Source organism: Geotrypetes seraphini, chromosome 15 (assembly GCF_902459505.1).
Source record: "Geotrypetes seraphini chromosome 15, aGeoSer1.1, whole genome shotgun sequence".
Lineage (NCBI taxonomy): Eukaryota > Metazoa > Chordata > Amphibia > Gymnophiona > Dermophiidae > Geotrypetes > Geotrypetes seraphini.
Window position 1 is genome coordinate 55,271,654 of NC_047098.1, and position 13,664 is coordinate 55,285,317.

At 43.0% G+C, this 13,664-nt stretch overlaps 1 protein-coding gene across 2 annotated transcripts in view; it reads right to left on the bottom strand.

Annotated features, from left to right (window-relative positions):
* The window catches only part of ZZEF1 (zinc finger ZZ-type and EF-hand domain containing 1), a 227,694-nt gene that overhangs the window by 209,952 nt on the left and 4,078 nt on the right, over window positions 1-13,664 (bottom strand). The window contains exons 2-3 of one of the 2 annotated variants that reach the window (XM_033921488.1): window positions 4,681-4,825; window positions 4,395-4,589 (exon numbers count right to left, since the gene is read on the bottom strand). In XM_033921488.1, coding sequence (XP_033777379.1) covers window positions 4,395-4,589; window positions 4,681-4,825 — 340 coding nt within the window. Of the gene's footprint in view, window positions 1-4,361; window positions 4,590-4,680; window positions 4,826-13,664 lie in introns of both variants that reach the window. The other variant, XM_033921487.1, reaches the window with a different exon arrangement.

Consider the following 13,664-nt stretch of genomic DNA (forward strand, 5'->3'; position numbering starts at 1 on the left):
AGACACTGCATCCATTTTACATAGATCAATAAGTGGCCCTTAAAGAGGCTAATAGCTTTCAACCATTATCAATTCGCATTGGATCTGAAAATCATGGAAGCATTTATGATCACAGTTAAATCTAGCTCATAACAAATTATACTTATCAATAACTGTTATTTTAATGTGAAAGCTTAGTACAGAGCAGGAAATGAAGGATGAGAAATAAAGAAGAATAGAGGAGGCCCTGAAAACAAGTTGAAAGCATAAAACTGTGCTGTATGTAGAGAAGCAGCACAAGAGTAAGGAAATGAGACATTAGAAAGATAAAATCACCAGACTACAAAAGCATGGTTTACAAAGCGATCCATGGAGAAAAGTCAGAGGGACAAACTTCTGATTTCAAAGTCCCACACTCCTTCTTCAACTCACGTGCATCACAACCATACAAACTATCCTTCCCTTCACCTCATCAAGTACGATGGAAGAAGATATTTGAGGCTACCTTTGAATGCTAAGGATCTCTCATTTGGAACAAATTGCCATTAAGAAAACCTACTACTTACTTTGAATTCCAGAAGAAACTAAAAACATCTCTCTTCTCTCTTTAACCGCTTTCTTATCCTTCACTCCTTCCTCTAAAACCAACTCCTTTTAACAATGTAACTTCAAGAATTCAACAACTTGATCTAAATCTTATTGTAATCAGCATAGATTCTTTGCAGAAAATTGCAGTATATAAGACACTGTATTGTATTGCTATCTCAGTTCAAAACAAAACAAAGCAAAAGACACAACATTGAAGGCATCAGCACAATGTGCGACAGCCTCAAGGAAAGCAAACCAAATGTTGGGTATCATTAAGAAGGGTATCACTGCCAGGACGAAGGAAGTCATCATGCCACTGTATTGTGCAATAGTGCGTCCGCATCTGGAGTACTGTGTCCAGTACTGGTCGCCGTACCTCAAGAAGGATATGGCAGTACTTGAGGGAGTCCTGAGAAGGGCGACTAAACTGATAAAGGGTATGGAAAACTTCTCATATGCTGATAGATTGAAAAAGCTGGGGCTATTCTCCCTGGAAAAGCGGAGACTTAGAGGAGACATGATAGAAACCTTCAAAATCCTGAAGGGCATAGAAAAGGTAGACAGGGGCAGTTTCTTCACAATGTGGGGAAACACAAGTACAAGAGGGCACTCGGAGAAATTAAAAGGGGGCAGTTTTAGAACAAATGCTAGGAAGTTCTTTTTTACCCAGAAGGTGGTGGACACATGGAACGCGCTTCCGGAGGCCGTGATAGGCCAGACCACGTTACAGGGCTTCAAAGAAGGTTTGGATAGGTTCCTAGAGGATAAGGGAATTGAGGGGTACAGATAGGAGTTGAGCTAGGTTATAGGAATAGTCAGGGACCATACAAGGGCAGCCTTACATCACTAGAATTCTTGCTAGCCTCAGTAAACGACGAATTACATCCCTACCCATTAGGTATCCTGCTAAATTACCGTCCACCCACCCCCTGGAACAAATCCTCCGAACTCGTCCTAGAGACCATAACAAGGGCCTTCCTAAAATTCCAGAGACTATTGATCATTGGCGATATTAACCTCCACCTAGACGATATCACCAACAAGGATGCAACCGATTTCAACGACTTCCTCACCTCCCTCGGTTTTACTGCCCCTCCGCCCACCCCTACCCATGATAAGGGGCATACTCTAGATATCATCAGCTTCCTCGATCTGACGGAACACAAAACTTCTGTTGAAGAAGCGCATTGGGAACATGTCCCCTGGTCTGATCACCTTCTTGGCTCCGTCTGCCTTCCCATTTTCATGTCCCATTCGGGCACTCCTCCCCGAGCCACAAACTACCGCAAAAAAAATCACGAGTGAACAGTTCTGGTCCCAATTTCTCAACCAACTCCCTCCTTCTCCTGACCATACCCTGACTCCAACTGGCACAACTGGGTAACCCTTTCTGAATCCACTTACCGCGCTCTTGCGCCCCTCTGTACTAAACCTATCTCCCACTCCCGCAAAGCTCCCTGGTATCTTCCATATCATAGGGAATTGAAGCAGAAATGTCGAGCACTGGAGCGTAAATGGAAAAAATCAAAATCCCCTTCTGACAGACAATCCTGGAGAGACAATATCAAGTTCTACAACACGGTATTGACAAAAGCAAGAAAAAATTTCTATGGTGACAAAATCACCAGATCAAAAAACCAAACTAGTACACTGTTCAACATCTGGCGTAATTTAACCTCAAAAAATGACTCCACCTCCCCCCTCTCTCCACCATCTGCTAACGACCTAGCCAAATTTTTTAACGATAAGATAATTACCATAAGAAGCTCTTTCCCCCCAACTATCTCCTACAATTCTCTACCTCCCAACGACTCCAACCCTATCCCTGCTGATAGATCCTGGACTGCCTTCGAAATAGCCTCCAAATCCCATATCTCTAAACTTTGTCTCAAATTGAAATCCTGCAAATGTATCCTAGATCCTTTCCCATCCTACCTTTACGATAACATTCCTGCGCAGGCCATCTCCTCCCTCACCAATCTTGTAAACACAGCCCTACTATCTGGCCTGTTCTCTACAGAAATGGGACACATTGCCTTATCCCCTCTTTTGAAAAAAAGCTGATCTCGACCCCTCCTCACCATCGCACTACCGCCCCATAGCAAATATCCCCCTCCTAACCAAATTGCTTGAGTCCATAGTCGCTACCCAGCTATCTTCTTATCTAGAGAGATTCTCCATTCTCTCCCCCTATCAACATGGCTTTAGACCCAGCTTCAGCACCGAGTCCCTCCTTGTCTCCCTTATATCAAAGGTGCAACAACTACATTCTCGAAACAAATTCGCTGTTCTGTTACAATTCGACCTCTCTGCTGCTTTTGATGTCGTCCACCACGACATACTACTTTATCAACTTTCCGAGATAGGAATTGATTCCACCGTTCTTAATTGGTTTTCAAACTTCCTTCGCTCTCGCTCCTACACTGTCAACTCTAATGGCACCATGTCCACTCCTTGGTCTCCTTCTTGCGGTGTCCCTCAGGGATCACCCCTTTCCCCTATCCTTTTTAATATCTATATGTCCTCATTGAAGCTCTTCCAGCTTTCCCCCCTTGAAACAATCTACACATACGCCGACGATATCCTTGTCCTTCTTGAAACAGACCAGAACCTCACCAACCTCCACGATAACATAACATTCTGCATAATGAGACTCCTCTCCTGGTCCCTCTCGGTACAGATGAAACTAAATGAATCAAAAACAAAATTACTCTGGCTCGGCCCAAAGTTAGAACACCTGCCCACCCTCTTCGCACTGCCCTCAGGCACTGCCTTACACCTTGAGTTCTCAAGCAAGGTTCTTGGCATCATTATCGATTCCTCTCTCTCTCTCTCTCAACGATCACCTCAACTCCTTGACAAAATCATGCTTTTTCAGCCTCCACATGCTAAGAAACATAAGACCCTTCTTCCGCCAAAAACATTTTGCCGTCCTTGTCCAATCCATCATCCTCTCCAAACTTGACTATTGTAATGCCATTTACCTATGCTTAACAAAAAAAAGCCTCCAAAGACTCCAGCTTATTCAGAGCACGGCAGCCAAGCTGATTTTTGCAAAATGTAAATCTGACCACGACTCCCCACTCCTGGCCAATCTTCATTGGCTCCCAGTGATTTCCAGAGTCCAATTCAAATGCTCTTGCCTGGCTTTTAAGATTATTCACGGCATCCTTCCTTCCCTAATCCCACTTTCTTTCAATTCCTCGTACCCTGACTCCACCAGGACCGCCCATAAATTAAAACTATCCTTCCCTTCCCTACATGGTATTCTCCACGCAGGTAAACTGGGAAAATCACTTCTTTTCAAAATCACAGGTCTCTGGAATGACCTTACTATCCCGCTGCGGAACCTGAGCTCCTTCCATTTATTCCGCAAGCAACTAAAAACCTGGCTCTTCTCTAACATGTAATTTCTTTTCCCTTACTTTTCCACTCGATTTATAAACTTGTGTAAACCTTTTCCAACCCTTTCTCATTTTTTAAGTTCTTGTAAACCGTGCTGAGCTCTACTTCCGTGGAGATGATGCGGTATATAAACTTAAGGTTTAGTTTAGTTTAGTTTAGTTTAGGGACCACTGCACAGGTGATAGGCCTGAGGGGCTGCAGTGGGAGTGGACCACTGGGCGGGATGGACCTCTGGTCTGACCCAGCAGAGGCAAATTCTTATGTTCTTAAAAAAAAGTGCCAGGGTAGATCAAAGAGGATTACTTAGGAAAGAATGGGAAGCTGAAGCAAAAAACAAATAAAAACCAAGGAATATGAATTAAAATGTCCTCAAATGTCGAGATGCTCACCAGACTTCTCAGATTGCTTATAAAGCTGCATACCATTTTCTTTTTGTAAAAGACGATCTAAATAGTCCTTCAGCACAGACAACCGCATTGTACAGATGTTATTGGAACATTCCAAGATGGGAAAAGGGATCACAGTGCTGGAAATACGATTCCGGTGTAGGAATTGTAATATCTTTGAAGAGTGAAATCCTAGACGGTCCTTCGATTTAGAAAAGATATCAATAAAACCTGAAAAAAAGTACAAAAGAAAAGAAAACAATTGTAAGGGACTTATTTAGAATTCAGAAACAAAGTTGAACAGTGATAACCAGTATCTTACCTGGTGTAAGCGAGCATGCTTGCAATTGCCTAATTACATGACTAAGTTCTCCTTTAAGATTAGCTCCACTTGAAGTCTTGAGTGTCTCCACCATACTCTCCACATCAACTACTCCATCTCCTTCTGCATCAAACTGTGCAAATGCCTAGGAATAAATAAACCATTTTAAAGAAGTAAGCACTAGGAGAAACACCATCACATAAATCCAGTCATCTTTGAAACATGGGACTCATTTTATTCTCTGGTTAGAATAACCCCTCCCCCCCCCAAAAAAAAAAAAAAATCTTTGGTGCACTTGCAAGTTCTGGAAGAAAATACCTTCCTAATGAATAATAATCACTGTGAAAGTTTTTTTAAGAGAACTTGAGATGAAAATTCACTACTATTTATTTGGCTTGGTATATTGTTTTGTTTCCAAATAAGATGGTTCTCTGTTAAATTTAGAGATTTAAAACACTGAAGCTGCAGTGCCAGACAGTCATACAAGATTACTCATGGGCTATCCAAAATTTGCATTTTTTTAAATGTGGCTTGTCTTTTGAAATGTATGTTAAACCGGGTTGTTGCTTTTTTACACACTTGTATATTCTACAAAACGGCCAAAAACTAAACCAAAAATTGCCAAAAAACCCAATTCAGAGAATACCAAAGAAATCTTGGCATTAAAGGAAGAAAGGCAAGGCAATCAATCCTTTCTACCTAAACCAAAATGAGGAGAGTATTGAAGAGAGACCTCAGTACGGGGGAATTGCAAATGATCAAACCCCAGCAGAATATCCCCGGGCAACAACTCATATTTCCTGCTCCTGAAGAAGATGGCGAAACGGAGCTCTGTCGGACTCAGATAAGTTGGACTTTGAACTTGTATTGTTCCTTTGACTGGAGCAGTGAAAGGAAATTTAAATGACAGTATTTTCCAAATGAGGGGAGTGTATTGAAAGAAATTTCACTGTTGAAAAATTTTCACTCATCATTTTTTTTCATTATTTCCTTCACTTTATATTATTATTATTATTTTGCACACAGAGAAGACATTATGATGTACGGGGCAAACTCATTTAGACTATAGTTTCTTAACAAAATATGAGTTGTCTGCCTGGGGTGTATACTGCTGGAGTTTGATCTTTTGCAGTTCCCCAGTACTGAGGCCTCTCTCTTCAATACTCTCCTCATTTTGGTTTAGGTAGAGAGGGTTGATTGCCTTTCTTCCTTTATTGCCAAAATTTCTTTGGTATTCTCTGGATATTCTACAGGAATCAGTGCCACCCAGAAACATGGCAGTAACTCTTGGATCAAGATTCTGCTCATCAGATCAAGAAGGTGGACACACCGTGTAGGTATAATGGTAATACCTACAAATGAAATAGAGCAGGAGTACTGAAACCCATCCTAGGGGGGGGTCTACTGCCAGGATTTGCATATAATGGTAAAGGGTGCACGTGTAGTAATAGTCACATTCTGTGACTTCCCTATATAATTCTGATGGCTATGGACTAAGCAGCAAAGCATCTTTGAGGACCACACAAAGACTCATTGATCCTTCAGTTTCCAACCCTCCCTTCCACCAGCATCATAAAGGGCATCAAAGGATCAAGTTACGGCTGAGCTGGAAGCTCAGCTGTGAAGTCAGTTAGTCCAAAGGAAAAAAAGAGGGCTCATCTGCCATGGAATCTTAATTTCACTGCAATGCAACCAAATATCAGCAGATGCAGAGAAGATCGCCGTTGTGCACCATTTACCTAATATCAGCACCTGCAGAGATCGTCATTGCTAGTGATCTTTGCAAGCTGCTATAGGTCTTCGGAGTTGTTTCCTCTATCGCGATCCTGCCTCTGATGCCAGAGGATGGGGTGGGACCGTACAAAGGAAACAGCTCCAAACACCTATGGCAGCTTGCAAAGATCGCTAGCAACAGCGATCTTCTCTGCAGCTGATATTAGGTAAAGGGTGCGCGGGAAGCCAGACACCAGTGGGAGGCCAGAGGGGAAGCCGGACACCAGCACTTCCCGACTGACCCTCCCCCCTCGCCCTCTAAAGCAGGTGCGGCAGCGGCCGGTCAGCAAGAGGCAGCGCTGCCGCTCCTGCTTTAGGGGATGAGGGGGGGAGGGTCAGTTACCGAATCAGGAGGGCGATTTTTTTTTGTTTGTTTTAAATCGATTCGAATCGATTCACCCAAAGTGAATCGGTGAACCGATTCGAATTGTGAATCAGGCAGCACTAGTTTACAATGTTAAAAAAATTTAAAAGAAGGTAAAAAATAAAATAAATATATAAATGTTCAATAGATAAGACATAAATGTACAGAAACAAGAAGATCAAGGGTTGGGCAAGAGTAAAATACATTGAGATAAAATTTTTTTTTTTAAAAGGGTGGTACAAGGGTAAGGAGAAAACAGAGGTGGGGGAGATGATGCTTCTTGAAAATGGTTGGTATTCATTACTGTGAGTGGAGAGTGTAGGTTAGATGAATCGCCCATTCTCATGTTAAGAATTGTGTCCCTAAATAAGAAAGTTTTTAGTTTGGTCTTAAATTTGTCCAATGATTCTTCCAAGCACTACACAGTAATGCTGCCCGATTTCCGATTCAAATCAATTCACCGATTCACTTTGGGTGAATCGATTCGAATCGATGTGTATTTTTTAAAAATCGGCTTCTCCGATTCGGGGCCCAACCTCCCCGTGCCCGGCTGTCATCATGCTCACAAATCCAGCCACTCAAAATATTTTTTTTTAAACCCTCTCACCGGCTTGTGGATTCCCCGGCCTGACTCGGTACAGTGAGCCAATTCCCTTCTGCAGCCTCAGAGCCTCCTTTAGGCCGTCCCGCCTCTGATGATGCAACTTCCTTCTTCCTCGGAGATGGGACGGCCTAGCAGAGGCTCTGAGGCTGCAGAAGGGAATTGACTTGCTAAAGCTATGGAAGGAGAGAGCGGTGCAGCTGCTAATACAGGCTAGTGTTACGGGGAGGGTTTGAAAAAAATTGCCTGTTTTTTTTTTTCTTTTTTACTTTCTTTAGTTGGAGTCAAACACAACTTCAGGCTGTGCCGAATCAGGCCGGGGAATCCACAAGCCGGTGAGAGCTGATGAGAGCCTGTTAATCAGGGGGGGGGGGGGGAGGGCGTGGTGCCGATGGACCTGGGAGACACGAGGGAGGGGGGCTGATAGGAGGCAAGGAGAGGAGGGAGTGATGCTGCTAGACCTGGGAGGTGAATGGGTAAGGTACTGCTTCTAGTCAGAGGGGAGGGAAAGGGAAGGGAGAGGAGCCCTGCTAGTCAGAGAGGAGAGGTGCTGCTTGCCCTGGGGGTGGAAAGGATAGGTGCTGCAGCTAGTTGGTGGGGGAAACGGAAGTAGAGGGGAGAGAGAGGTACTGTTGGAGCTGAGTGGAGGAGGGAGGTGAGAGGGAGAGGTGCTGCTGGATTGGGAACAGAGGAGAGTGCTGCTGGACTTAAAATGGAAGAGGGAAAGCTGCAGCAGGACTGAGGGGAGAGCAGTGGAGGAGAAGGTGGATGGGGAAGGGGGGAGAGCAGTGGAGGAGGATGGGGTGAGCAGTGGAGGAGGATGGGGTGAGCAGTGGAGGAGGAGAGTGAGAGGGGAAAGGGGAAGAGAAATGCTGTTGCTGCACCCAATTGGGGAGAGAGAGAAGGAGGGATAAGGAAGTCCAGGAAGGTAGAGGAGAGGAAAGAGATGCCAAGACCATGGGAGGGAGGGAGGGAAAGAAAAGGCAATACTAGACCATGGAGGGAGAGATGTCAGGGCATGGGGGGGGGGGGGGGGGAGAGACCGATGCCAGACCAGGGGAAAGGAATGGAAATGGAAGGGGAGGACACAGATGGAAGATGGATGGTTAGCATGGAGAAAGAAGAAAGAAGCGAGTTATCAGAAGATAACCAGACAGCAAAAGGTAGAAAAAATCATTTTATTTTCTGTTTTGTGATTATAATATGTCAGATTTGAAAAGTGTATCCTGCCAGAGCTGGTGTTAGACCGCAAACGTGAGCTAGGATTTAACAGAGAGAGAAAAAGTCATTTTTCGTTTCTTTATTTTGTTTACACCACAGCGCCAGTGTGGGTAGGAGAGGGCAAAGGGGGTGTAGAAGCTATAAAATAAACCTACCAGGATGTTTGAAAAAAAACACCCAATTGGGCAGGAAAATTGAATCAAATCAAAAAACCAATTCAATAGACTGAATCGAATCAAAATTTTTTTTCCTGAATCGGGCAGCACTACTACACAGAGCCCAGCAATGGCCATCAATCCATATCTGTGATGTGTGGAGTCACCAAGACCCGAGAGAGAAATTGTTGATTCTCTCTCTTGGTTCACAATGCCAACATTTAGGCACACTCTCTTATGTCAGTTGAGGGTGTAAATGCACATGCAAGATGCCAGCTTTAGGCATGTATGGATGACAAAATTCTATAAGCGGCATGCGCTGCTTGCTGACATGCCCATGGCCCACCCAAGTTAATAGCCTCCTTGCCGTTACACACTATAACATTTAGGTGGCATTACAAAACAGTGCACTTATGCACCAAAACAGGGCTGAAATGGCAGGAAGGCATGTAACTGCCGTTTTAACACAGAACCTATGCACCAATCTGATGCTCTATGAGGGGGCAAGTGGGGAATTATAGTGGAATGCAAACAGATACTAACTTTCATCAAGCTACAGAAACGCAGATATAAACGTATCCATAAAATACACTACAGCTGCAAACACTGACCAGGTTATTTGTAGACGCTCCCTAGTACAATTGATGCATGTCAATTTACAACAAGTTGATACTGCTAATGCTACAACAATAGTGAGTAAACCCAATCTAAGCTTGACCTAGAATAACTTCATGAGCTCTACCCTTGACAAACATTCCTCAGGTTGAAAAACATGAAGGTCAAAGTGCAAGTGCTTCCACTTCTTCTGTTGATTCTTACAGGTGCTTAAAGTACAAAATCTGTTTCATTTTATTAAACAAAGCCAGATCTGCAGTAACATATATTAAACAATCTGGAAATGTTCATGTTAGCTGGGGGTCTCTCACATAACCACATTTGTGATGAGAGAAAATTAAGCCAGCAAAATTATCTTTACTTTCTTACTTTGTTTCTACTGCTTTAAATGTGATATATAATGCTGGAGAATAACATCAAAGTTTTTGTCAATCAAGGCTCCTATAACTGGATTGTGCATGTTATGATGCTGTTTCAGTATAATACTTCAAAGGGTGGCTGAGGTTCAAACCTCCCTTGAACACCTCCTATTCCAATGTGATCTTATCGAAAGGTTACCCAGGCCCTCAGCGGGTATTTAACTTATTGAAAAATTATAAAAACAGATAAAACATTAGATTTCTAGAACACCAGGTACCCGATGACGATTAGGGGCATAAATCCATTGGTTATGATAGCTTATTGAACCTTTGGTGGCACCGCTGAGGGCCTGGGTAACCTTTCGATAAGATCACATTGGAATAGGAGGTGTTCAAGGGAGGTTTGAACCACAACCACCCTTTGAGGTATTTACCCTTCTATAGAGACTTTACTATTTTGAAGCCTTTAACTTATAAGCTGTTTCAGTATAGTCACAAATACCAAAAATGTAAATAAAAATACATTCAGTTTTCCAAAACTTGCATTTCTTTTGGCAAGTTCTGGGGAGTTAGAAGGGGAAATGGTTACCGTGTGCACTAATAAACGTACAAGAAGTGAAAACATTCAATGCCCCTTGTGAATCTGAAAAACAATAAAATTCCACCAGGCTGTCCCACCACAAATAAGACGGCCTCAGAGGCTGTAAAAGCAGACAGAATCATCTAGAAGTTGTTAATTCTGTGCTTCTAGAAGAAGCTTTCACAGGGTGTCGCAGATGAGCACCCAAGGAAAGGAATCACTAGATATAAAAGAACAGAATTCCACTGGACCCTCAAAATCAGAGAAGTGGTTTTACATATGCATTCTCAGGCATAGCAAAACTGATCTTTGCAATATCAGTGATCACTCTGAATCTACCTTCAAATAGCTAGTAAAGAGATGAGCTACGATTCAACCAAAAACCATCACATCAATACTCCCTCGCGGTTATTCATGTGCTTGTCATCTCTGCGTTTCAGTGCCTCTGCAGATAAAATTCAAAAAGCTCTGTCTTCTCGTAACATAATAAATGACCATAAATAGTCCGCCTAGTCTGCCCAGTTGAAAATGATTAAGTTTGTGTAGATGTAGACATATAACCCCAAATTCTATAAAAAGTGCTAAAAATTGTGCTCAAATTTGAGTGCACACCCAATTTACATATGTGCAATTGAATAATTACCGCCAATAATTGGGATCTTAATAAACAATTGTTGATACTAATTGGAATTACCATACAAAGTTATTCAGAGTAGTGAAGACACAGGGGGATTGTGAAGATCTGCAACGTGACATAATCAAGCTTGAGAAATGGGCAGATGAGGTTCAACGTGGACAAGTGTAAAGTGATGCATGTTGGTAACAAATTTCATGCACAAATACAGGATGCCCGGGGTGGTACTTTGAGAGACCTCCCAGGAAAGAGACTTGGGAGTTCTGATCGACAAGTCGATGAAGCCGTCTGCGCAATGTGCAGCGGTGGCGAAAAGGGCGAACAAAATGCTAGGAATGATAAAGAAGAAGGGGATCACAAACAGATCCGAGAAGGTTATCATGCTGCTGTACCGGACCATGGTGTGCCCTCATCTGGAGTACTGCGTACAGCACTGGTCACCGTACATGAAGAAGGACACGGTACTACTCAAAAGGGGTCAGAGAAGAGTGACCAAGATGGTTTAGGGGTTGGAGGAGCTGCCGTACAGTGAAAGATTGGAGAAACTGGGCCTCTTCTCCCTTGAAAAGAGGAGACAGAGAGAGGACATGATCGAAACATTCAAAATACTGAAGGGAATAGACTTAGCAGATAAAGACAGGTTGTTCATCCTCTCCAAGGTAGGGAGAATGAGAGGACACTCTCTAAAGTTGAAAGGGGATAGATTCCGTACAAACGTAAGGAAGTTCCTCTTCACCCAGAGAGAGGTAGAAAACTGGAACGCTCTTCTGGAGTCTGTTATAGGGGAAAACAACCTCCAGGGATTCAAGACAAAGTTGGCCAAGTTCCTGCTAAACTGGAACGTACGCAGGTGAGGCTGGACTCATTTAGAGCACTGGTCTTTGACCTGGGGGCCGCCGCATGAGCAGATTGCTGGGCACGATGGACCACTGGTCTGACCCAGCAGCGGCAATTCTTATATTCTTATGGAATTAATAAAATCTTTATGCATGCAATTTTATGCAGAGTCCCAAAAACTGGGTACAGCCATGAGAGGCTCATGGGCAAATCAGAAGTATTCCTGGAATTTATGAGCATGATTAAGAATAAGGGTGTGTGCTGGGGGGGAGAGGTTGGGTTGGGAGGGGGAGGTATAGGCACTTTTTTTTTTTTTTTTTTTTAGTCTTTATGGTCTACACGAAGAATCATGTGGTAGACTTTCTTATCACTTGTTTTTTTCTGATTGGGCTGTGTTAATGACTGTTGTGTTTTCTGTATTGTGTATTTTCTAAATAAAATTTCATTAAAAAAAAAAAAAAAGAATAATGAGGTGGGGTGGGAAGGCAGAATCTGCACCTGATCATTATGAGGATTTACACCATGTTTCAAATGGTGTAAATTGCCATGCCTAAAATTGGACAGGGCTCCCAGCACTATTCTGTAAATGGCTCCAGAGCACCGTTTATAGAATACCACCATTTACAGATTCTAGTCCATAAAATCCCTTATGTAACTCAACACCAACCTGCCTTCTCAATCATCCCCATTCCCCACCACTCCCAAGCTTGCCCAAAACTTGCCACAGTCATGACCTCCAACATCTCCACTATTAGGACATTTCAGACCTTACCATCTTATACAATTACTAATGTGCTAGGCACAAACACTTAAGAGACATCCCTGTTTGACAAAGGTTAGAAACTAATTCAAGTCAGACAAACAGTACAAACACTCAGTTCAACAACCCTCCTCTTAGATGTTGTCACCAAGTTTTCCAATAACTTTTCATCAGACTTTGCACAGGAACACTTATCTCCCCCTATGACACCCTACCCCCCCCCCCCCCCGGTGAGCTCCGCTCAGCAGGTAAGTTCCTCCTCCTATCTGTATTCTTCTCTTCAACTGCCAACTCCAGACTCCGTCCCTTCTGCCTTGGTGCACCGTATGCTTGGAACAAACTGCCCGAATCCCTACTGCGGGCTCCGTCTCTGGCAGTGTTCAAGACCCAGTTAAAAGTCCACCTATTTGAGAGTGCTTCTGACTCCTAACACTTCTCACCTTGAGTTCTGCATCCCCTACCCTCTAAGTCATGACTTATCTGTCCAAGATAGATTGCAAGCTCTTCTGAGCAGGGACCGTCTATAAGTGTTAAAATGTACAGCGCTGTGTTCGCCTTTCAAGCACTCTATAAGTGATAAGAAGTAGTGGTAGTAATAGCAATGAATACACCAGAAAGATTTTCCCCCACTTTGGTTTAGAAATTCTAGAATTCCTCATATGTTCTACTGTATATTTAACAAAGTACAAGAGAAATGTCCATCATGTTAAAGCACCTTTAATGATGTCAGCTAAAACTGATTGCCTCAGGTTTCATGCCATTCTACTCTTACAGGTTATAAAAGGAGATACCATCACAGTAAACAGTTTACCGTAGCTGCTTCCCTCTTGGAATCTCCTTCCCCATCCCCCACACTACACGGCAATAGCAAAACTCATCAGTATTAGAATACCTCCTTCCTCTTTTTGGTAAAATCAAGTATAAGGTCTGAACCATGAAAAGAAAATGGTCCTTTCTTGTTCTCTTTTGAACAACCATCACTTTTGGAGACACAGTCATTTGAACACTGGCAAAAAGAGGATCACAGCTTCCAATTAAAAAATAATTAACGTTTCCCCTTTCTATCACAGATTTATGGTAAACAA